The following is a 22,718-nucleotide window of genomic DNA, read 5'->3' as shown; positions in this document are numbered from 1 at the left end:
CCGTGTTTTCCTCCGTCAAACCCCCCTCGAAACGTCGCCGCCGCCGCCCGAGACACTCGTCCGGGGCATCCCTCGGTGGCCCCGTCAGGGTGACTCCGCCAGACCCTCGGCAGGCTGTCTCCGGACGCTCTGGTGAGGTGCTCCCCCATCGACACATGATCCCGCAGCATCTTCCCAGAGAGCCTCCTTGGCAGGTAGGCCTCGCTTCAACACCCCCACATCCGAAAAGCCCTCGCAGGGCTGGCGCCTGCGCTGGCGATTCGCGCGCAGCTCGCCGGCTTTGCCGCGATGCTGGATGTCGCGTCGCAATGTCGTAAAGGCCTGGAGGGCTTGGGCTGGGCGCGGTTACGGGCGGAGCCTCGCGGGGGCGGGCTCGCCGGGGCTAGGCCCGACGGACCCAGCGTCCTCAAGCTCTCGAAGAACGCGAGCCGCGTATGCGGTCGAGGCTCGGTTGTCTCCTTGGCGGTCGGCGTCGTCTTGCCGGTCGTTGGTGTTGCCTCGTCCGGCAACTGGCGTTGTCTCATCCGCCGTTCTCGCAGACCTTCTCGCCGGCGTCGGGCTTTTGCTTTCTCTTCTTGTCGTGGCAAGCGGCGATCGCTCTCCGCTCCTCTCTCTGCTTTCTCTCGGCCCGCTCGGTTCTTCTGGCCGCCTCTTCGCACTTCAGGCTGCAAGAGAAAGACAAGCAAGGTTAGGATCAAGCCGTCGATGGCCAAGGCTTACCTCCCGGTATGGGGAGGCGGGGGAGAGACGAGATGAGAGAGAACGAGAGGAGGACGGGGAGAACAAGAGAGGGGAATTTGAGATGTCGATGAGGGCAGCGAAGCGGCTTGTGACCAAAATTGTTGCTGCTTCAAGACGGGAAAAGAAATTCCAAAATTGGGGATGGAAGCCTCTGCGATGTTAATTACACCGAGCCTGCCGGCCGCTGATGAACCCGGGGGGAGGACAGCCTTGGAGGCTCTGCTAGCGCACCGACTCACCAGTGGTTGAGTGCTGGATAATGGACCAGATGTACCGGGCACGTAATGAAGTGCCCGAGCTCAAGGCACCTTCGCAGGTTTACCTTTCTGCATCGGGGGCTGCGACCGCCGTCAGCCTCGTCTCGTGGAAAACCAGCCCGAGAGAACGGAGACGGGTGGCAGACGGGAGGAGAGAGACGACGTACCAGTGATGATGCGATGCAAACTGCACCTTCTTGCTCTTGCCTTGCGCCATCTCGGATGTCGGAGGCAGGGGATGAGAATGGCAGAGAAGAAGCTGAGGGCGAAGGGTAAGAAGGCTAGCAAGATGGCGATGGTTGCCGTGCGAGAAGGCGGGCCAACCAGAGAGGGTTGCCGAGCAAGAAGGTGAACAAAAGCATGGCTGGTGAGCAAAGCTCTCCTCGGCGTGGGTCAGGGTGTTTGTTTACACCGCGGCGGCGGCACGAGAAATGTCGCTGCGAGCGTGACTTGGGATCGCACGCTGGTCAGCGTGTGCTGACCCGCTGCTTGGCCCCGTCCGCTCTCCCCCCTCCCCCTCGGCGGCTTTCGACCCTCCAATCTATGCATGCTTTTGGCCTGCCCCGTGGATGGCGCCTCGGGCTTGGAGATCTGCTCCTCGTGGCTGCTCTCACACAACCGGCGATGCAGCCTCCCCGCGGAGATGGATGGGCTTCTTCGGAGACATGTTGGTCTTCTTCAAAACAACGACCTCGCGCATTGTCTTGTTGACATCGAGCACAGAGTTTTTCAGGCCATCACGGCGCCCATCGTGTTGGACCCGATGTCTCTGCGCCTATCGATCAGGAGAGTCGCCGGGGAGCTCACACGCTGCAAAAGTCGCATGGTTTCCGTCAACCCTTTGCACCGTCTCCCCTCCAAGATCTGCCTCATCGACCTCATAGAACACTTCCTAGAGGTGGGAAAATACCATCGGGATCCAAGTCACCTCCCTTCATGAGGGGTCTCCATCCTTCACCATGCCCGCGCCAACTTCGTTCGCTGGGGATATATGTCCCGAGGCTCAGACAACACAAACTACCTCAATACATGGAATCGGAGCCAGGCCCCAAGAAGGCGGCCGAGATCTGGGGGAAAGCCTGGGGCTCACAAAAGATGCCAAGGACATACCCAACTCCTGCATTTCCTAAGAAAGAATTACGCTCGGGGTCTTTAAGCACGCTGCTCAGGAGGCTGGGAAACTCGGCTCATGGCCACTCACCGGATGAGCAGTCGTAAGGGTGACGGCGGGGGTTTCTTTCCAACCGCACAAGGAACCAGACACGGATTGTCAAGTTGACAGTGTGCTATATATACTGTGGTCTTGTTGATATCAATGTTCACATAACAAGTCGATTGGCTCTTTTCAGGGCTGATGAGTGAGTCTTCTTACATTCTTCTTGGTTCTCCGTGCAAGCTCCATGTCCGCCAAGCAGTTTGGAGGCGTGGAACAGAACTCTGGGAGAAGGTTGAGAAGACCCGAATCATCTTGAGGGGGACAAGGGCCGAAAAGACGAACTCCTGACAGAAACTCAAGCCAACGATAAATGGGAAGCAAGGGTTGGGCGTTGATGGGTTGGTTGAATTGTAGATGTCGAGGTGTCCTCGTGTTCAAATAGTCAGTAAGGAGGTGGAATGTATTGTGTCCCTGTTTTCTGACCTCACCAAACAACACTCTGCTAGTGATATAGCAATCAGACAAACACCAAATATCATGAGGGATGTGTCTAGGAGGTCCTCCCTACGGATAGGTCTTCTGTGTTCAAGCAAGTTTCATCACAAAAGTCTCACGTTCTGATGATTCAGCCAGACCTCACCTCACGTCTTGGGAGCGGCATCACCGTAATTGGCAATGTCATTGCGGCTTTTCGGTCGCTTTCAACCACCGCGCCGATGTCATGCCCTACCTTGGGGGTGGCTCACAAGCACTAACAGGACGTAGCCAATTGCTGCCACATCCTTTCTATACCTCCAATTTAGGTATATGTTAGATAGAGCCGGGTGATCTTCTCCTGCCGCGCGGTGCGGATGCGGAGAACCAGGACGTGCGCAACACGGTCGATGAAAGCACGGTAAGGAGTTGGACAGGCCGGCGTTGCTGTCCCTAATGAATTGTGGTTACACTCCACCTTCCACCAATCAGCGGTTTCGTGGTGTAGTTGGTTATCACGTCAGTCTAACACACTGAAGGTCTCCAGTTCGAACCTGGACGAAATCATGATCTTTTGCTTTTTTTTCATTTGATCTTTTCTCCTTCTGTTTCATTGCTTTTCCTCACTCTGATTTTTCAGGACTTTTTTTTTTTTTGAAATCAAGTTGCCAGATGGATGGTGAATGCGGCTAGCTGCAACCTGGCGGGTCCAACAGCAGTCTGAAAAGCGTGTCAGGCTAGTGGGCTGCCTCATCGCCTGCTGGCCCGCGGACCTTCAGGGTGGAGCCATCGTTGGGCAACATGACCCGGGGCTACGTCATCACCAGAGCTTCGGATTCCGGCGCATAAAACACCTTGTGACCGCCTTCGGCTTTCCCATCACCGTTCTCATTTCCGCTTGCAACCCGACTGCTTTCTACGACGGCTGAACGAGCCTCTCAAACCACTTTTGAATTCCAAACCAGCCCCCCAGCATCCCATCCACGTTACCAACATGCCGCTCGTCGTTCCCGGGGTGACCGCCAACAATATGGGCGAGGACCAGATCCTAGAATGGACCAACAAGCTTGTGGGCAAGACCATCTCGGAGGGGCCGAGCTCAGAGACGGTGAGCAGCAACGCTTCGCAGCGCTTGCATCTTCTCTCGCCCACGAGAAAGCGCCACTAACGGTTGGCATCGAGACAGACCTTTTGCAAGACGGAGCTTCCCGAGAAGACGCGCGTCATCCACCCTGGATCGATCGTTACGAGGGACTATCGGGAAGATCGACTCAACGTTCATGTCAATGAAGACGGGACGGTTTCGCATGTGACAAAGGGTTGAGCTTCCAGCGTAGGTCGTGGGTGCCGGGTTGGCGTTGGCGGGACCGGAGTACGGAGTCGCTGTCGAGTCTCTGCTAGAGGGGCATGATGACAGCCATACGATGCAGTTCTTCTAGATAATGAATTCCGACACCATCCGCTGGTCTCAACCTCCTCCGCCTACGTATTTTTTTTTTTTTATTTTCTTTTATTTTCTTTCTGGGCGTTCGTTCACGTCGTGACAGTCTTGAGTCTCGAGTCCATGTTATCTCTTTCAGGGCCCGTTCCCGTTCTGGCGTTTGCTGGGAAATCGCCCCGCCTTCCGTGTCACAGACGGCCCGGGACCTAGCCCCACCACCACCACCACCACCAACCACCCCAGGAACCCCGCCATGTCCCCACCAGCAAGCTCAGGTCTGGGTCGACCAGCAGGCCCCGGATCGCGGGGCAACTTCATCACATCGCCGTCAACCAACGATCACGACGACCAGCCAGAGATTCGCCTGCTTCGCCATTGCACCTAACCAGACCTTTCCTTTCCCTTGTTGCTTTCAAGTCTCCACCTAGCCAACCGCCACCATGTTCAAGAAAGAGTGCGTTCCCCATGCCCATCCCGGGATGAAAAACCTCTGCTAACCCCCCTCCGCTCCCTCCCCAGCCTCAGCGGCGGGCCCAAGCAGAAGCTCAAATCCTCCGTCCAGCGCTCCATCCGGCAGTCGCTGCTGACGACCTACCCCCTCCTCAGCCCGCACATCGACGAGGTGCTGCCCAAGAAGCACTCGCTCGAGCAGATCAAGCTGCCCGACCGCGCGTCGCTGTACATCATTGACGGCCAGCCCGTCGCCTACCAGATCGACGGCGGCGCGCTGCTGCCGCACCTGCGCCTGGTCCACCGCTTCCCGCAGTGCTTCCCGACGATCCGCATCGACCGCGGCGCGATCCGCTTCGTGCTCAGCGGCGCGACGCTCATGGCGCCGGGCTTGACGAGCAAGGGCGGGCGGTTGCCGATTCCCGTGGACCGGGACGCCCTGGCGGCGGCGGCGGGCGGCGAGGTCAAGGCCTCTGCAGAGACGAAGAAGAAGGAGGAGGAAGAGGAGGAGGAGGAGGCCGCGGGGGGGAGCGACGACGAGGAAGAGACCATCCACGTGCCCAACGAGGGGGCGGATGAGGACGGGCATTGGAGCCGGGAGCTGGAGAAGGGCGAGCCGGTGGTCATCATGGCGGAGGGGAAGGCGGAGGCGGCGGCCGTGGGCATATTGAGCATGGGGACCAAGGAGATCAAGGAGAAGGGCAAGGGCCCGGTGCTTGAGTCGTCACATTATCTGGGGGATGGCCTTTGGAGGTTGAACCTCGATTAGGTAGGATGCCGGCGGGAGAAAGGGGTTTGGGGCGGAGCAAGCGAGCGAGCGAGGTGCTACTGCACGAGTTTCATTCTTCCCTTGTTGTGGTCCAACATGGAACTTCTTTGTTGCTCGATCAAGGGTTCACGATCGACGCTGGTGCTGTCCCCGAAGCCGATCGTCACGACGACCCGAGGTCACCAATTCTTCGAGCTCCACGTCTCTTCCTGCAGGGTTAGGGTTCTTCCTTGCATCCGTCTGGGCGGTGACGCAACAGATGGGGTCTCGCTGGCTTGCCGTTTTGAGCCCGGCTTTTGTGCTCATCATCGCCAAGTCTCGCGGCCCGCCCCTCCCCTCCTCCACCCGGTAACCCCACGCCGTTGACGTCGTAGGAAGCGCCAGCCTAAACGTGCAACCCGACGGTTCAATTTTTGTCCCAACCCCCAACTCGATACAAGAAAAGCCGTCGAGAGTCCGGCCTGATCCCCATCGCCGACTCGACGCCCTGCCAATCTTCCGTCTCGCGCCGACAGAACGATTGCAACCATGGCTTCGAGGGGCGTTTCGGTGCTCAAGTTTGTTGGCACCATATCGCTTGGTGTCCTGACGGTACGTTGGACCGTTTGACCCCCCCCCCCCCCCCCCCCCGTGTCGGGTCTGCCATTGTGCCCCGCGCTCCATCTCCGATGGACGCATGAAACCGGGATGAGGACAACTCGGGACGACAAACGACGACGAACAACGACGACGACAATGCCGAGCCCGGATGCACATCCCCTATCGAAGCACATGCGTAGCCGGTGCTCCAAAGACGCCCAAGGAATGCGCGCTAACGCTTGAGCCATCTCCCCAGGGCGTTTCCTACTCGCTCTCGTCCCTCACCATCCCCGCCCTCCTCACCCTCCCTTCCGCCTCCGCCGCCCAGCGCGCCCTCGATGCTCTCAGCACGGCCGCGACGCGCCACATGCGCACCCTGGCCTCTCTCTCCTCCACCGCGTTCGCCCTGGCCTATCTCTTCTCCCCGCGCCCCCTGCGCCATCCTTACCTGCTCTACTCGTCGTTCCTGGTCCTGAGCTCCTCGGCGGCCGCCTCGAACCTGATCGCTCCCTACCTTCTCTGGCTCGGCCCCGCCCCCGGCCCGAGCCAGCCTTCTCAGTCCGCCCGCGCCGCCGCCGTCGCCGCCGCCGCCAAGAAGGAGCGCGAGAGGAGAGCCGCCGCCGCCGCCGCCGCCCGGGCGCGCATGGAGGCGAGCTACGAGCTTCTTGGGTCGGACGCGCACAGCGAGGGGAGCGCCGGCGAGGACCTGGAGAGCACCGAGGACGTCGAGGTCAACGGCGAGGATGTGAGGGTGGAGGTGGAGTACTTCCTGAAGCAGCAGATCGTGCGGGGCGCCGTGGCCGGTGCGGCCTTCTTCCTGTCGATCGTGGGCCTTTGGGGGGATGGCGTCGCCACGGTGTACGGCCCGGCCGTGGTGATTGAGGTCTGAGCTGGAATCGAGGACCGACGGGGCGAGAAAGCCTCGGGAGGGGTGTTGAGAAGATGGCGATGATGACGAGTGGTGGTGGAGGGGAAGAACACGAGGCAGAGAGGGTTGACGTGACCTGTAGGCGATTCCTCCTTGGCCTTGTGTCCGCCCTCTGTTCGCCTTTTCGTCTTGCGTTGTTGTCAGAGGCTTGCCGCTCTGCTAAAAGACTGTATTTGCAAGGAGAATTGTACAATACGATGGAGGTTTCTTGCTTTCCCTGCTACGCCTGTCTCTTGTTTTTGCAACGCAGCTGCGTGATACATGCGTTACCGTCGTCGTTTTCATCTTTCCTCCTTCGTTTCGAGCCACGGGACGTCCAAGACCGGACCCTAGGAGCGAGGATGACAGATGCGCAGGAGCGCCCCAGGTTCCGTCTTGTTTCGTTCATGGTCTCGTATTTCCCCCAGGATCTGGTCTTGCATCATAGCCGCTGTCAACAAGATGCCCAGATTCTCCGCCATTCGCTCATGGAACTAGAAAGTATCGTCACCGTATTCATTAACGCAGCCTGATCCAACCCTTTTCAAGGTTTCTTTTTTGTTTTGTCACAGAGTCTACTTCCATTCACGTTCCAAAAGACTGCTCTCCACGTGTGTCGGGTTCCTTCTGGCTCACGACCGGGAAGCCTCGAGGCCTCCCAACATGACCGGAAGCAAATGGGTGAAACAGCTGCGGCGGACCCGTGGCCGTCTCTTGAGCCGACATCCATCGCCTCTATCCCATGGCAGCTCCACGACGGCTCCTTCTGACAGGCAGACCTCGTGGCTTTCTTCTCGTGATCCCGACGGGCTGCCGCTGTCCTTGCGACAGCCCGGACGCACGCCAACCCGGCAGCACTCACCTTCCGGCGGATCACGGACCCTGACGCGCACCCATCGCCGGCATGCGTTCCTGGCATCCGACCCATCCCCTCGCATCCACCCCTGGACAGCCCCCGACGCGCCAGGCAGCCCCTCCCCGCGGACCTCGCCATCACCGCCCCGCCCTCTTCATCCTGGCGCACCCTTGGCTCCGGTCCAGTGGTGCTGCCGGGCATGCAAGGCGAGCAAGGAGAGCGAGGCTGCCGAGCGCGCGCTGGAAGAGCGGCGGAAGAGGCGGGAGGCTCGGATGCGGGGCGGCGCACGGCGGGCGCCGGAGCCGGAGGCGGCATCGTCACCTTCGGACGCGGCTTCGGCGCGCAAGGAAGGAGGGTCTCGGAGGGGTCAAGGCCCAGGCTCGTCGAGCCCGGGCTGGGTCGGCGCGTTCAAGAGGAAGCTTGAGCGGGTTTCTTGCAGGTTGTCGTCGTCGACGAGAGCGGGGAGCAGGACAGCGAAGGGCTGGAGCCCAGGGTTGGGGTCGGCGTTTGGCTAGGCTGTGGTCGGTCAGTGGGGGCGGTGGTTGGGATGGCAAGATGGCAAGCAACAGGTGAAGAACGAAGAGTGCGTCAGCCCATCCATCATTGGGGGCGCTGGCATGGATTCTCCGAGACATGTCCAAGAGGGTGGGTGTGTCATGACTGCTAGGGCGTGGTTCTTTCCTGGGTTTATTCATTAGCGCTTTATCAAGAAGTATCACGTCATCATGCATATTTTGTTGAACGGGCTTCTCGTGGTGGTGAGGTGGTGAGCCCCCCCCCCCCCCCCCAGGACTTGCTTGGCCATCCGTCAGCCAAAAATGGGAGAGGGGGGGTGGCCTGCTGGGTCTGGCTGCGGCTGCCGTTGTTGCGACTTGCGCTACCTAGGCTGCACTGCGAACAATGCTTTCCAACAAGCAAACAAGGCAAGATGGCCGAGCGGTCTAAGGCGCTGTCTTCAGGGCTCTGATTGGCAGTCCGAAAGGGCGTGGGTTCGAATCCCACTCTTGTCATAAACTTTTGCTGAATTTTTCCATGGTTTTGGTGTTTGGGGCAACACCGCTTAAAAATTCCCCCCATTTTTGGCTTGCCCGTTCATAAAACCGAGCTTCTTTTTTTTCCTCTTCCTGATGTTTTTTTTTCATGTCTATCCCACACTCACAACGAACTCCCTCATGCCATTGAGGCTCCATTTTCCCATCTTCTAAGCGGAAGAAGAAGCTCTACTCGGCTACTTGGGTTGGATGCTACCGCATATGGTTACGGCTTGTTTTCTTTTGGCGTCCTGCAAGATGCGTCGATCCATCCCACCATCAGCCCAGGCCCCGCAGGTCTTGGCTTGTTCGGCTACGGCTACGATCCATACTGAGATCCCTGGCTCGGCCAACAATTCGGAGGGTCCGGCCCATTGCCGTCCCCAGAACTCCGCCGAAGAAATCATCACAGGATGAGGGGACCTGGATAGAAACCGACTCCGATTTGCGCTCTGCATGTAGCCCTCCGTCTCATCCCATCTTTTCCACCGTACCCAGCCCGGCCGACTTTTTACCGTTTCCCCCCTCCCTTTGTCCCTGACGCCGGCGGCACGTCCCCGATGCAGCGGACCCTGCCCCTCCTGGGACGTGCAACCCGCCCCGCCGCGGCTGTCTCTCTCACCCTCGGCCGGCCACGACGTGCATTGTCTTCTTGTCCATCTCTTTCGCCGAGGTCCGTCGCACACATCCCAACGCGCCAGGCCCTCCGCTGCCAACCACCCTTCCCTCGGAGGAACGTGATTCCATCCCGCACCATGGCCTCCGGCTGCTCTTCTTCTTCCTCCTCCTCCTCCTCCCGGTCCAACGGCGGCGCGGGGGGCGGCCTCGAGCGCATCCCGTCCACCTCGATCCGGGTCCTCCGCACCGTCGAGGCCGTCCGCCGGTGGCGGCGCCCGCACCTGCTCGACCAGCGCACCGTCGCCCTCGTGCCCACCATGGGCGCCCTGCACGAGGGCCACCTGTCGCTGATCCGCGCCGCGGCGCGCGACAACCACCACGTCGTCGTGTCCGTCTACGTCAACCCGGCCCAGTTCGGCGTGCGCGAGGACCTCGCGTCGTACCCCGTCACGTGGGAGGCGGACTGCGCGGCGCTGGCGCGGCTCGACGCCGAGCTGGCCGACGACGGGCGCAACCTGGGCCGCGTCAGCGCCGTCTTCGCGCCCGCCACCGACGACATGTACCCGGCCGGGTTCCCCGGGCAGGAGGTGGACAGCAAGGGCAGCTTCGTCACCATCACGCCCGTCGGCGAGGTGCTCGAGGGCCGGTCGCGGCCGACCTTTTTCCGGGGCGTGGCCACCGTGTGCATGAAGCTCTTCAACATTGTGCAGCCCGAGCGGGTCTACTTTGGCCAAAAGGACGTGCAGCAGACGGTGGTGATCCGGCGGCTGGTCCGGGACTTTATGCTGCCGATCGAGGTGGTGATCGGGCCGACGGCGCGGGCCGACGACGGCCTGGCGCTGAGCTCGCGGAACGTCTACCTCGGCGAGCGGAGGCGGCCCGTCGCCACGGTGCTGCGCCGCGCGCTGGGCGCGGCGGAGGAGGCGTACAAGGCAGGCAAGAGGGACCGCCGCGACGTGCTGGGCGCGGCGCACCGGGTGCTGGACGAGGCGCTGGCGGCGCAGATGGCGCTGGCGCCCGAGCGGCGGGTGAGGTTCGAGGTGGACTACATCTCGCTCGCGGACCCGGACACGATGGAGGAGCTCGAGGCGGTCGACCCGGCGCGCGGGGGCATCCTGAGCGGCGCCATCAAGATGCTGCCGGTGGAGGCGCCCCGGGAGGGCGAGGACCTCGGGCACAGCGGCGGTCCGGCGGTCCGGCTGATCGACAACATCATCCTGCGGCCGGAGGAGGAGCAAACGTAGGACCAGACGGCGGGAGGGGGAGGCATCGTGCTGCATTTTGTCTCGGCGTACCGGGCCTTGATTTACATGTTGCGCATTGGCAAGGTCATAGATTCGGTAGATGGAGCGGGTGGCCTTTTTTTGTTGTGTTTTGTGACATCCATACAATTCGTTGGAATTTCTGTCTGGTGTTTGAATGACCCGTGCAACGTTCCCCCAGCCCCAACTCCAACGCACCCGTCTGCCCAGCGTCCGCTCGTAGCAAAGGCAGAAGAACGACATCGCTGGTGCCAAAAAGTCGACCCGACAGCGGATCCGCCGATGAGCCAAGGGAATCTAGCAGAAGCACGCCCAACGCCTCCTCGAGGCCATGCAGCGAGGCCTCGGTCTCTCTCACACGGTCGATGACCTCCACCTTGAACGCAACCAACGTCCTGCTAGGCAAGCGGACCGATTCATGCTCGACCAGGCCTCGTGCTGGCTTGGGCACGACGGCCGTGCTGCTTCCGAGCTACGGTTCGGCGTGCTGAATCGCCTCCTCCGGCCTCATGCCGCCCAGAGGTCGAGTCATCGAACTTCCGCCAGGGGTTGCCGTATGGAGGCGGCAGACAAGCCTTGGCCGACAGTGTTTTTTGGGGGGGGGGGGCTGCATGGTGGGTGCATTGGAGAGGAGGCCCGTCGGGCTCTAGCGATAGGGTCCTGCCACACGCCAGGTTTTCGATGCATGGTGAGCCACCGATGCGCCGGCGTTCCCCTCGGAGGAGGTCGTCATCCTGCACCGCAAGGATGGATCCTGAGCGAGCGTGAGCCTTCGCCATGGCCGCAGCCTCAGCAGGGCACCCACCTCGGCCCGGAGCTCGAGTCGCATAGGCTCTCTCGGAGCTTGCTGTGCCATCATTTCGGTCCCTCCAGGAAGCTGTCCGCCCGTTCCTCCCTCACAGCTTCTTCGAGAAGTGCGCCCTGAACTTTCTCGAGGCGCGATCGGCGGACCGATACTGGAACTGCTCCCCGTGTATCTCAAACACAAAATTGGACACCGCCTCCTCCTCCTCCTCCTCCTCCTTCTTCTCCTCTTTTCCGCCTCCGGCCTCCCCAGCCTCCGGGGCCTTGCGCACCGGCACGGGCACCTCGAACCGAAACACGGTGCCCTCCTTGGGGACCAGCTTGACGCGGTTCTCGGGCGTGACCATCTCGAACGCAAAGCGCGAGTCCTTGATGACGATGCCGCGGATCCCGACCCGGCTCACGCACCCGCTGCGCACCACCTCGGCCCGGGCGCCGTGGAAATCCGCGCCGGCCAGCTTGGCCGCGGCGCCCTCGCCCCCCGAGAACACCTCGTTGCCGAGCACCTCGCGCACGTAGCCGAGCCACAGGCGGTGCAGCGGCTCGAAGAGGGCGTACCGCTGGCCGGCGCGGGGTACGTCGTACAGGCCGAGCCGGCGGCGCTGGGCGGCGGACAGCGGCTTGGGCTTGAGGGCCTTTTTGCGCTGCTGCTTGCGCCGCTCCTGGGCGCGGCGGCGGGCCTCGCGGGCGTCGGAGGGCGGCGGGGACGAGGGACGCAGGAAGAGCGGCCGCTGCTGGACCTTTTCGGTGTAGATGCGCTGCGCTTCGTCGGGGGAGTGGGCGTGCGAGAGGAGGACGGCGGCGATGGGGGGTTCTTTTTTGGTTTTGGCGTCCATGATTCGGTGTCGTTATTTGTTGTTTTTTTTTTTTTTTTTTCTTTTCGGAGAGGCTGAAGGGCAAGGGTTGGCCGGGTTCCAATGAGATTTTCTGTCAAGGGTTATTAACTTAAAAACGAGTCATTCCTTGACGGAGAGGTCCTGGTGGTTGTAAGATTGGGGTTGGAATGAGAATGAGAATTGATGATACATTGAATGTGGAGACAGTAACGGGTATTAATGGGTAATAGTTGGTAACAGCGTTTCGCTCGTGGTTTGAATGTTTGTATAGTAATAACTATTGTACTACGTACGCAGTTGTAGGTGCAAGGACCCACTGAAAAACCTCGACAGGGGGGCCCTCCAACTGCTGCCCCGCCACCCCCACAGCCAAGACCTCTCAGGAGCCAATGGGATCCCTGACCGGCCCATGCAGCTTCCCCGGGGCTCGGGTGTCACAAGCCGCGCCTGTGCTGCACCTCGGGAAGGCGTGGCCCATGACGGTTCTTCGGCTTTTCCGTCTTTCTGTGAAACACTGGGTGGTCAACTCAACTCAGTTCCAACTCACAACCTCAGCTTGGGAGGAGAGCATGCCTCTACAACAACAACAAACACATCGCGTCCCTCGCTCACCCTCCACCGCCGTCTTCCTACACGAGCCCCCCAAATAAGAAGATTCAAGCATAACGCCCTCGCGCTCCCCCTCCGTTTCCCACCCACCCGAAGCACGGGTACGACCCGCCCGCTGTCGATCGAGGCCGACGACGCGTTCCCCACGCCGACCCAAAAACCCAGCCAGCGGTGCTCGCCATGACCACGGGAGACCATCCAGACGATCGCTCCGACGATCGGGCCAACGACCAGGCCAACGACGACCCCAACGTCCGTCCCGATGACCGCCATGATGCCGCCCCCGACCTGCGCATCCTTGGCGACCGCATCACCCTCCAGCCCAGCGGCTACGTCGAGCCCGCTCCCGTCGTCGGCGAGGGCAAGGAGGAGGCGCTCATGAAAAACATGGCGAGGTTCCGCTCGGAACCCTTGCGGTGCGTCCTGCTGGATCGCCGGGCCTCCTCCTCTTCTCCTCCCCCGGGCTGACCTTGTTCCTCTGCAGCTTCCTCCGCGAGGTCTCTCTCCACGTCTCCGGCACGGGCTGGCGCGCCTACGACGACGTCATCGGCCAGCCCATCTTCTACCCGGGCTTCTCGGAGCACATCAAGACGCAGATCCTGGGCGCGCCGCTCCTGCAGAACAAGATCGCCCAGCTGGCCGACATGCGCGTCGCCGTCGAGGAGAAGGAGGGCCTGCTCAACCCGGCCGACAAGGACTTTCTGGCCAAAAAGACGCAGCGCCGCGCCATCCTGGTCCAGGCCCTGCACGAGGTGGCCGAGAAGCTGACCGACAACATGATCTGCAAGTACGACAGCAGGCCCTTCATCCGCGGCGCCTACTACCTCGTGTCGCAGCTGCTCCTGCGCGCATACCACCAGGGCATCCACGTGTCGAGCGAGGAGGTGCTGCGCCTGCGCAAGGTGGCCGAGCAGGCGGCCCGCAACAAGCAGAGCATCGTCTTCCTGCCCTGCCACCGGTCCCACGTCGACTACGTCTCGCTGCAGCTCATCTGCTACCGGCTCGGCCTGGCCCTCCCCATCGTCGTGGCCGGCGACAACCTGAACTTTCCGCTGGTCGGCGCCTTCCTGCAGCGTGCTGGTAAGCCCTAGGTCGAAGCCGTCTTGGCTGGCTCGTGGAGACAAGCAAGCAGAGGCTGACATCGCCGCCCCAAGGCGCCATGTACATACGTCGATCCTTTGGCGACGACCAGCTCTACACGACCCTCGTCCAGACGTACATCGACGTCCTGCTCCAGGGCGGCTACAACCTCGAATGCTTCATCGAGGGCGGGCGGTCGCGCACGGGCAAGCTCCTCCCTCCCAAGTTTGGCATCCTCAACTTTGTGCTCGACAGCCTCCTGTCGGGCCGCGTCGAGGACGCCATCATCTGCCCCGTCAGCACCCAGTACGACAAGGTCATCGAGACGGAGGGCTACGTGACGGAGCTCCTCGGCGTGCCCAAGAAGAAGGAGAACCTGGCCGACTTTTTGACGGGCGGGTCGAGCGTGCTCTCGCTGCGCCTCGGCAGGGTGGACGTGCGCTTCCACGAGCCGTGGAGCCTGAGGAGCTTCGTCAACGAGCAGGTCGCCCGCCACTCCAAGATACCGTCGGCCGTGCACGTCGACTGGACCGACATGAAGAACCAGGTGGTGCGCCAGAAGCTGCTGCGCACGCTGGGCTACAAGGTCCTGGCCGACATCAACGCCGTGTCGGTGGTGATGCCGACGGCGCTCATCGGCACCGTCCTCCTGACCCTCCGCGGCCGCGGCGTCGGCCATTCCGAGCTGACCCGCCGCGTCGAGTGGCTGATGCAGCGCGTGCGCGCCAAGGGCGGGAGGGTCGCCCACTTTGGCAACGCCCCGCTGGCCGACGTCATCGAGCGCGGCCTCGAGGTGCTCGGCAAGGATCTCGTGGGCGTCATCGACGGCGTCGCCGAGCGGACGTACTACGCCGAGGACCGCTTCCAGCTCTCCTTTTACCGCAACATGACGATCCACCTCTTCATCTCGGAGGCCCTCGTCGCCGCCGCGCTCTACACGCGCGTCAAGCAGGGCGGCGGGCCGGCGATGCAGGACATCCCCTACCGCGACCTGTACGACCAGGTGCTCTTCCTGTCGTCGCTGTTCCGCGGCGAGTTCATCTACTCGAGCGAGGGTCTCGACACCAACCTCGAGCGGACGCTGTCGGGGCTCGAGGCCGACAACGTCATCTTTATCGAGCGGGACGAGCAGGGCGCCATCACAAAGATTGGTCTTTCCGATGCCGAGCGGGCCGCCGGCCGTGAGAACTACGACTTTTACTGCTTTTTGATCTGGCCCTTCATCGAGGCCAGCTGGCTGGCGGCCGTGTCCATCATGGGCCTGACCCCTCCGTTGGGGGAGAAGGATGACATTTGGATCCAGGTATCCAAGGCGCATGCCAGCGCCCAGCTGGTAAGTTTATTTTTATTTTTATTTTTTTTTTTTTTGGTTGTCTTGTCCCATATCCTCCTTCACCCACCATGATGATGATGATGACTAAAAAAACCCTCCCCCCCCCCCCTCCCCCGTGTATCACACAGCTCGGAAAAACCCTCTACCACCAAGGCGACCTCTCGTACTTTGAGGCCGTCAACAAGGAGACGCTCAAGAACTCGTACCAGCGCTTCGAGGAGGAAGGCATCATCCAGGTGGTGCGGTCCAAGGACACGCGCATCCCGCCGCGCCTCCGCCTCGCGCCCGAGTGGTGCCCGGGCCGCGACGAGGCGACGGGCCGGCTGCGCGCGTCGGGCCGGCTGTGGGACTTTATCGAGAAGATCGCGTCGAGCCGGCGCGAGGGCAAGAACCGCCGCGACGGCGCGACGGTGAGCACGCGTGTCGTGGCGCTCGCGGACCGGCTCGGGAGGCGGCTGTTTGAGGAGGCGGTGAAAGGGGAGGAGGCCAAGGGCAAGAAGGGCCAGGGGGCGGTGGCGGCGAGGCTGACGAGCGAGGAGGAGAAGGGGTTGAGCAAGAGCGTGAGGGAGCAGAAGAGAAGGCGGAGGTTGGAGGGGCGGGCGCATTTGTGAGAGGTGCGTCAGGAGTTGCATGTTTTTTTTTTTTTTTCTTGTTTTGGAGTGAGGGAGGATGGGGGGAGGGCGGAGAAGGTCCTGTATGTTGTGTGTAGGATATGCATCGGTCGGTCTGGTTGTGTATAATAAATAGATACCTGGATACACACATATTATTATATATATATATATACTCTGTAGAGCTCTGCGTACTTGTGTACTTGTATCGATTCCAGAGGCCGGTACGGTGGTTGGCATTCTTGGGGTCCCTCCGTATGGATTACTCTGTATGTATGTATGTGTGTATGGCATGGGCGGAGCCACCAAGTCATGTCATTGCTGGCGTTGCATCTTTTTCTTTTTCTTTTTTTTTTTTTTTTTTAAAAAAAAAAAAGAAGAGCCAAGGCCAACCTGTGTTTTCACCTGCACAGAGGTTCGTGGACACAACAAAGACGCCAACGACCTCGGCGATGTATTTGGCCCCCCGTCTCGTCTCGTCTCATCTCGTCTCGTCTCGTCTCGTTTCAACCCGTCCAGCTAAAAGACGTCCCACAGGCTCACCTTGCCATCCTTGCTCCCCGCCGCCAACCAGCGCGCCGTCGTCGCCTGCTGTCGTCTCCGCTCGCCCACCGTCACGGCCACCAGCTTGGGCACCGCGACGAGGCGATTGCTTCTTCCTCCCCGCTCGTCATCCTTGTCGCCTTGCGTCGGCTCGTCGGCCTGTCCTGTTTCCTCCTTGTCCTCTTTGTCTGCTGCTGCTGCTCCTGCTACCGCTGCTCCTGCTACCGCTGCTGCTCCTGCGAGGGGGGCCGGCGAGGACGGCGAGGACGGCGATGACGAGCCAGGAAGAACCGGATCGACCTCGGCAAAGGCGGCGGCGTAGCACCCTACGGCGTGCCACTTGAGCACGGCCGCCTCGGCCAGGGTCTTTGCCGAGTAGACGCGCACGCGCGAGTCCCAGCCGGCGGTGGCCAAGACGCGGCCGTCGGAGCGGATGCGAAGGGACTGCTGGCCGGCGTGCTTGGTGTTGACCGTTTTCAGGGGCCGGGTTTGGACGTCGGGTGCCGGGGCGGCCGAGGCGGCCGGGGCGGGCTTGGTCGGTCGGGGCGGGGGCCAGCGTTGGCGAGGGCGGCGGAGAGGAGGGATGGGTTTGGGCTGCGGACCCTTCATGGTCGGGGGAGGGGCGCGGGCGGGCGGGTGCTGCCGTGGATGCGCCAGGGGGTGGCGCTGATGGGAGGGGGTGTTTGGCGAGGACGGCGTCGGCGCCCGAGGTGACAAAGTAGTCATGGCTGGGGGAGACGTCGAGCGAGAGGATGGGTTGGGAGTGGGCTTGGGCTTGGTACGTGATGGTCCAGGTTCCTTGAGGATCGAGCCGAGCCACGATGGCCATGCCGTTTTCGTAGCCCGCCACGAGCGTCAGGGTGTCGGCGAGGTGGAGGAGCGACAGGGCCATGACCATGCCGTTCTTGTCGCCTAGCTTGACGGTGTGTTGCAGGGTTTGAGACGGGAGATGGAAGATGTCGATCTGAAACGGTCAGCGTTGGAACCAACCTGCTCCCCGAGCGAGCGAGAGAGAGAGAGAGAGAGAGAGAGAGAGATCGAGACAAACAGGCGCCCTTACAGCCTCGGAGGCGAGGGTGTTGGGCACGGCCACCAAGACCTCGGCCGGGTCCGGTTCTCGAGCATCCCGAGCATTGCCGACGGGAGAGGCAGGGCAGTGCGAGAAGGCGCAAAAGTTGATGGTGTTGACGGCGAGCATGTGAAGCATCCAGGGGCGGGGGCGTGGCTCGGGCGAGACGTCGAGCGGCAAGCGGGTGCTCAGCGTCGCCTCATCGTCGGCGGCGAGCTTCCAAACGATGAGCTTGCTGTCTCGTCCGTGGCTGCGGGCGTGCGCATGGTCTCAGCATGAGGTTCCATGGCGTCTCCGTTTTGAGACCCCCTCGGCAGGGCACCTACGTGATCAACCTGTCGCGGCCGAGGCCCGCGATGCCGAGGATGGCCTTGTCGTGGGCCTGCCAGACGGCGCGGGGCCGCAGGATGGCGAGGTCCCAGACGACGATGAAGCCGTCGGCATCTCCCGTCACGAGGCGCTCGTTGGCTCGCACAAAGGCGGCGGCGTGGACTTGGGCCTTGTGGCCGCGGAGGATCGACTTGGGTTGCGGGGGCCGTCCATGGTTTGCGGCGGTCATGGTGGGTTGCTGGCCAAGCTCAGCCTCGCTCGCTTCCTTTCCTGGTCACCTTTTACGCATGAAGGGTGTACTGTAGCAGATGCGTATGGTGAACGGTGTACTAATCCAGATATGTAAGATGACGTAAGGAGCCTGAATGTAAGAGACAAGGATAGTAACTATTACCGTAACCAGTCAACATTACCCGTTCTCCCGTTATCATGGAAGCCGAAGTGAGAGTGGAAGAGAGACCCAATCGGGCTTGGAGGCTTGGAAGCCTGCATTTCTTGACCAGGGCCCTGCCTGGAGCTTGGGGGGGAGAGGAAAAAAAGGGAAGGCCGAGCCGATGGTGGCCCATGAGAACTGGGGCCAGGGTCAGGGTCAGGGCCAGATTCAGGAGGGGGGGGGGGGGGGGTTTCTTGTCCGGGTGATGGATGAAACGTCCGTCATGACGCAATACCATCAGGTATCGTACCTCATATTATAGAACGTTTTGGTAGACGTAGTATACAGCCCTCCTCGAGGCATGGGAGAATTCATCTCACACAGTTGGGATCGATCACCGACTATGAAAGGGAATAAAAACAAGATTTTTTTTTTTTTTTTTGCTTCACTGTGCTGGTGTTGGTGTGGTGTGCTCATCATGCCTCTATTACTGTCTGCAGCAGTTACAGACCAGGTAATTACTAGTTAGTTACCGTATTTTCCAACAGCACCCCAGGCCACCTGACCCTACACAGGACACAGCACTTCTCCTTCACCAACTCTTCCATCCCAGCGGAGGGCAGGTTTCACAAAACCCGCTGCGTGCATTGCATAGTTATCCCTCGGCCACGCCAACCTTGGCCCTTGGGTCGGTTTCGTGTCTGATCATCACCGCGGTGGAGGCTCCCAGGACCATCCGCCGAACGACATGGTTGCCAATGCCAATGCCAACGCCTTCTCCAGCTCATCGTTTAGGTCCTTGGGGCCAACGTGTCACACAGCCAACAAAGCTTCGCGTCGGGTCGGTCGGGCGAGTCTCATCGGCGCCGGGCACAGCCATGGCGTCTCCATCTTTCTTGGGTCCAGCAGCACGAACGAACTAGCGCACAAGCAATAGCCGCGCAGCAACCTTAGCATCCGTGCGACGCTGCGCCCTGGGGCATCGAAGCCGCCGCCGAATGGCTCAGAACAAAAGGGCCTTGCAACGCCAAAACGCCCGGGCTCGCTCTTGGCTCTGCAGCATCGCCCGTCGTCGTCAACTTCAAACCCCCCCCCCCCCCCCCCCCCGGCTCAGAACCGATGGGATAGCTGGCGGGCTGGACGGTCGCAGCAGCATCGCTCGGCTTCGCTTCCATCCCCATATCCCTCCGCCTCCCTTCTCTTGCTCCTCATCCTCTTCCCCCCGCCCTCTCCCCCCTTCGATCCAGTCGCCGACCCTGACTGAGCCCGATGGGGATCCCGGATCCGACACCCCCTTGGACACGGCAAGATGAACTCTGGACGCCGGGCCCGATCGCACTCCCGCCCGCCCCGGAGCGGCGCCCGTCCCCGCTCGCGATCCATCGCCGTCCCATCTCGGTCATCGCCGAGTCCGGCTCCGGGCAAGTCGAAGCGGGTGCGCACGGGATGCCTCACCTGTCGCGAGCGTCACCTCAAATGCGACGAAGGCGTCCCGGACTGCAACAACTGCCAAAAGAGCAACCGCGAATGTCGCCGCGGCCTACGGCTCAACTTCATCGACATCCAAGTCGGCAATCCGCCCTGTCTGCCCGAGTCGTCAGGCTGGTCCTGTGAGCTCGCCCCTATTTTTTTTTTCTCATGTCGCAGTTCAGACTCTCTTCGCTAACAGGAGCCGGCCGTTCCAGTCCAGATTCTGGATGAGTCGCGCTCCATCGCTGCCGAGTACCAGGGCGGTCTCGGCCGCTACCCAGGAGCCGCTGTCTCTCCGTCGAGCCTCGGAGATGCTTCGCCGACGGTAGGCCAAGCAAGCCGCGAAGGGTCGCAGGCGACAGCAGCCGGCATTTTCCAGCCCGGCGCCGACAGCAGCCGAGAGGGGCGAGGGCCCCTGAACCTCCTCCAGGCCAACTCCGGAGGGCATCTCCCAGGGCCACCACCGGGACCGTTGCTGGACGGCAGCGACCCCGTGCTGGCGCAGGCAAACGCCATTTATCCACCCCTGACAAGCTCCTATGCGCCGCCGCCGCTGCCAAGCTTTGCTGCACCCGGCAGAGATGCCGTCTCCGCGCACAGCGCTCTGGGCGGTTACGGCGCCGCCCCGAGCTCCTTCTCCCCCGAGCCGCCGGGCGTCGGCAGCGACGCCGACTCGATGATGCTGTCGCCGCCGTGCGTCCCGCAAAACCCGGCGCCGCCCCTCGGCAGCTGGCGTCCGAGCCCCGCGCCGCCGCGCTTCAGCACGCCCAGCGGCCTCATGACCCCGTCGAGCGAGACCACAAACGGCGAGCGCGACTACCTGAACGCCGACGACGAGATCCACCTCATGCAGGTCTTTGTCGACGAGGTGGCCGTCTGGATGGACGCCCTGGACAAGGATCAGCACTTCGCCAACGTGGTGCCGTATATGGCGCTCAAGCGGCCCATGCTCTTCCACGCGCTGCTGGCGTGCGGCGCCCAACGCCTCGCGCTCGCGGGCGGCGGCGACGGCGAACGAGCCGACCGCTACTACGGCCTCGCCTCGGGCCAGCTCCAGCGCAGCCAGCAGGAGCGCGACCGGGACCTGACCGAGTGCGCCCTCACGGCCGTCGTGCTCAACGCCTACGACGTCATGGACGACCGGCCCGCCCAGCGCATGCAGCACATCGCCTCGACCCGCGCCCTGCTCCTGGAATGCGGCTGGGACGCCTCGTCCGGCGGGCTGGGCGCCGCCTGCTTCTGGGTCAACGTCGGCATGGAGGTCCTCAGCTGCCTCTCGTTCGGCTGGCCGACGGCCTGGGATCCGGACCAGTGGGGGCTCGATCTCGAGTTCGCCTCCCTCGGCGCCGCCAGCCGGAGCGGCAGCCGCAGCGTCCTCGGGAGCGACGACGGACCGGCGCGCGCCCTCCTCGCCGGGGCCATGCCGGACGGCGCCGACCTGGGCGACGAGGAGCTCTGGGTGCTTCGCATCTTTTACATCATGGCCAAGATCGCAAACTTTCGCGCCAGCGCCCCGCAGCCGCTCCAGGAGCGCTCGCCCCACGACGAGCAGGTGCGGCTGCAGGCGCGCTTCTCCGAGTGGCGGAGGCTGCAAAACATGTGCAACTCGTGGAACCAAAGCTGCCCCCGCTCGATGCGGCCGTACGGGTACTCGCCGGGACCGTCGGCGCGGTCTCTGTTTCCCAATGTATGGTACGTCCTTTGTTTCTTGCATTTCTTCTCCGACACCCCCTGGCCGGTCTGCCGAACCAGGCACGCTCACACCCAACAACACAACAGGCTCATCAAACCCGCCGCCAAGCTCGGTCGCCTCTTTTACCACACCTCCATGGCCCTCCTCGCCCAAACCCACCCGATGGCCGGCAACGGCAGCACCGGCAGCACCGGAAACAACAACAACCACAACGCCCCGTCGGCGGCCACCGACCGCGACGCCCGCGAGAACCGCGCCTCGCAGATCCACCACGCCCACCACGTCTGCGGCCTCGTCGCCCACGCCCGGCCCGACAGGGACCGCGACAGGGGCGTCATGCTCATCGCCGTGCGGTGCCTGGCCGTGGTCGGCGCGGCCCTGGTGGACGACGGGGAGAGGAGCGAGGTGCTGGCGCTGCTGGACAAGGTCAAGAAGGCGACGGGGTGGCGGGTGGAGAGGTTGGCGGACGAGCTGCGGGGGGCTTGGGGGTGGAGGGCACGAGGAGGAGGAAGAGGAAGAGGAGGAGAGCCGGGGACGGACATGGGCATGGGCCTGACGGCGGCGAGCTTGGAGATGGGGCTGGCCGGGCTGAGCGTCGTGCCGGAGGAGAAGGTGTCGCGGCGCGCAGGCCCGCTCTCGCACTTTGCCGGGGCGGCCGGGATGGAGGGGAGAGGGGGGAGGGGTGCGAGAGATTGGGGGTGAGCAAAAGGCATGCTTCAAAACGAGGCAATACAATTGTTTTGCCCTGTGGAAATGATTCGTGCCACGGATGTCTTGTGCTGGCCGGGGGCCATCGCCAATCCCTGATCGCGAAGAAGGGGGGAGGGGGGAGGGGGGAGGGGGGCGGGTCACCACCACCTGTCGCTTGGGTAGGGAGGAGAGAGAGAGACTGGCTTGGTAGGCTTGGTAAGGAGGGGCAAGACCCAAGCTTGACAATAACTACTATATGTGGTGAGTATGTGGGTGGCCTGTCCTGTCCTGTCCTGTTTTAGCTCTAATAATAGCTAGCAGACGTGTTTTCCTTTTCTTTCTTTTTTTTCCTTTCTTTTTTTTTTGCAAACATGCACACACACACACACACACACACACACACACACACATACACACGCAGCTGACTCATCGACCGACCGACAAAGCTGGCGAGAAATCCTCCTCCTGTCTATTTGTCTATGTGTCTATGGCTGGCATGACTGACTGAACGTGTCTAGAATCTCGAGGCCGTCTATCTTTCCCCCCCCCCCCCCCCTTCCCATTACGTGCCCATTGGGTCTTTTTTTCCTTTCGAAGAAGGGGGTCCGTGGCCTTTTTTTTGTCCTTCATGATTTCCTCCGATATCGTTGACCATTACCATGAAGATCTCCCCATATCCGCCGTTGAGATTTCTCGTCCTCCTCCCAAACCGTATCTCAAGCTCTTGCCAGGCAGG

At 61.9% G+C, this 22,718-nt stretch overlaps 8 protein-coding genes and 2 non-coding genes across 10 annotated transcripts; 8 read left to right on the top strand and 2 right to left on the bottom strand.

Moving 5' to 3' along the window:
• The first annotated feature begins 3,121 nt into the window (after positions 1-3,121).
• VTJ83DRAFT_t94 lies at positions 3,122-3,195 on the top strand. Its single transcript has one exon. It is a non-coding gene; the product is annotated as a tRNA-Val (tRNA).
• Positions 3,196-3,622: 427 nt separating this feature from the next.
• Positions 3,623-3,952, top strand: VTJ83DRAFT_5095 (uncharacterized protein; the record flags this gene model as incomplete). Its single annotated transcript, XM_071011657.1, has 2 exons — positions 3,623-3,736; positions 3,815-3,952. 2 exons carry the CDS (start codon positions 3,623-3,625, stop codon positions 3,950-3,952), a joined length of 252 nt encoding a protein of 83 aa, XP_070866545.1.
• A 557-nt stretch (positions 3,953-4,509) lies between these two features.
• Positions 4,510-5,288, top strand: VTJ83DRAFT_5094 (uncharacterized protein; the record flags this gene model as incomplete). The annotated part of the gene is made up of 2 exons (XM_071011656.1): positions 4,510-4,523; positions 4,589-5,288. 2 exons carry the CDS (start codon positions 4,510-4,512, stop codon positions 5,286-5,288), a joined length of 714 nt encoding a protein of 237 aa, XP_070866544.1.
• Positions 5,289-5,816: 528 nt separating this feature from the next.
• On the top strand, positions 5,817-6,756 carry VTJ83DRAFT_5093 (uncharacterized protein; the record flags this gene model as incomplete). The annotated part of the gene is made up of 2 exons (XM_071011655.1): positions 5,817-5,879; positions 6,124-6,756. 2 exons carry the CDS (start codon positions 5,817-5,819, stop codon positions 6,754-6,756), a joined length of 696 nt encoding a protein of 231 aa, XP_070866543.1.
• Positions 6,757-8,552: 1,796 nt separating this feature from the next.
• Positions 8,553-8,640, top strand: VTJ83DRAFT_t95. The gene has a single exon. It is a non-coding gene; the product is annotated as a tRNA-Leu (tRNA).
• A 581-nt stretch (positions 8,641-9,221) lies between these two features.
• VTJ83DRAFT_5092 (uncharacterized protein) lies at positions 9,222-10,523 on the top strand (the record flags this gene model as incomplete). Its single annotated transcript, XM_071011654.1, has 1 exon — positions 9,222-10,523. The coding sequence occupies one exon, from the start codon at positions 9,222-9,224 to the stop codon at positions 10,521-10,523; it is 1,302 nt and encodes a 433-aa protein (XP_070866542.1).
• Positions 10,524-11,437: 914 nt separating this feature from the next.
• On the bottom strand, positions 11,438-12,181 carry VTJ83DRAFT_5091 (uncharacterized protein; the record flags this gene model as incomplete). The annotated part of the gene is made up of 1 exon (XM_071011653.1): positions 11,438-12,181. One exon carries the CDS (start codon positions 12,179-12,181, stop codon positions 11,438-11,440), a length of 744 nt encoding a protein of 247 aa, XP_070866541.1.
• Positions 12,182-12,970: 789 nt separating this feature from the next.
• VTJ83DRAFT_5090 (uncharacterized protein) lies at positions 12,971-15,814 on the top strand (the record flags this gene model as incomplete). Its single annotated transcript, XM_071011652.1, has 4 exons — positions 12,971-13,206; positions 13,275-13,870; positions 13,945-15,203; positions 15,332-15,814. The coding sequence occupies 4 exons, from the start codon at positions 12,971-12,973 to the stop codon at positions 15,812-15,814; spliced, it is 2,574 nt and encodes an 857-aa protein (XP_070866540.1).
• A 519-nt stretch (positions 15,815-16,333) lies between these two features.
• On the bottom strand, positions 16,334-17,985 carry VTJ83DRAFT_5089 (uncharacterized protein; the record flags this gene model as incomplete). The annotated part of the gene is made up of 4 exons (XM_071011650.1): positions 16,334-16,888; positions 17,052-17,321; positions 17,418-17,676; positions 17,753-17,985. The coding sequence occupies 4 exons, from the start codon at positions 17,983-17,985 to the stop codon at positions 16,334-16,336; spliced, it is 1,317 nt and encodes a 438-aa protein (XP_070866539.1).
• Positions 17,986-19,438: 1,453 nt separating this feature from the next.
• On the top strand, positions 19,439-21,994 carry VTJ83DRAFT_5088 (uncharacterized protein; the record flags this gene model as incomplete). The annotated part of the gene is made up of 3 exons (XM_071011649.1): positions 19,439-19,739; positions 19,815-21,291; positions 21,379-21,994. The coding sequence occupies 3 exons, from the start codon at positions 19,439-19,441 to the stop codon at positions 21,992-21,994; spliced, it is 2,394 nt and encodes a 797-aa protein (XP_070866538.1).
• Positions 21,995-22,718: the final 724 nt, after the last annotated feature.

This window comes from Remersonia thermophila, chromosome 4 (assembly GCF_042764415.1).
Source record: "Remersonia thermophila strain ATCC 22073 chromosome 4, whole genome shotgun sequence".
Taxonomy (NCBI): domain Eukaryota; kingdom Fungi; phylum Ascomycota; class Sordariomycetes; order Sordariales; family Chaetomiaceae; genus Remersonia; species Remersonia thermophila.
This window is presented reverse-complemented; position numbering and strand designations above follow the sequence as displayed.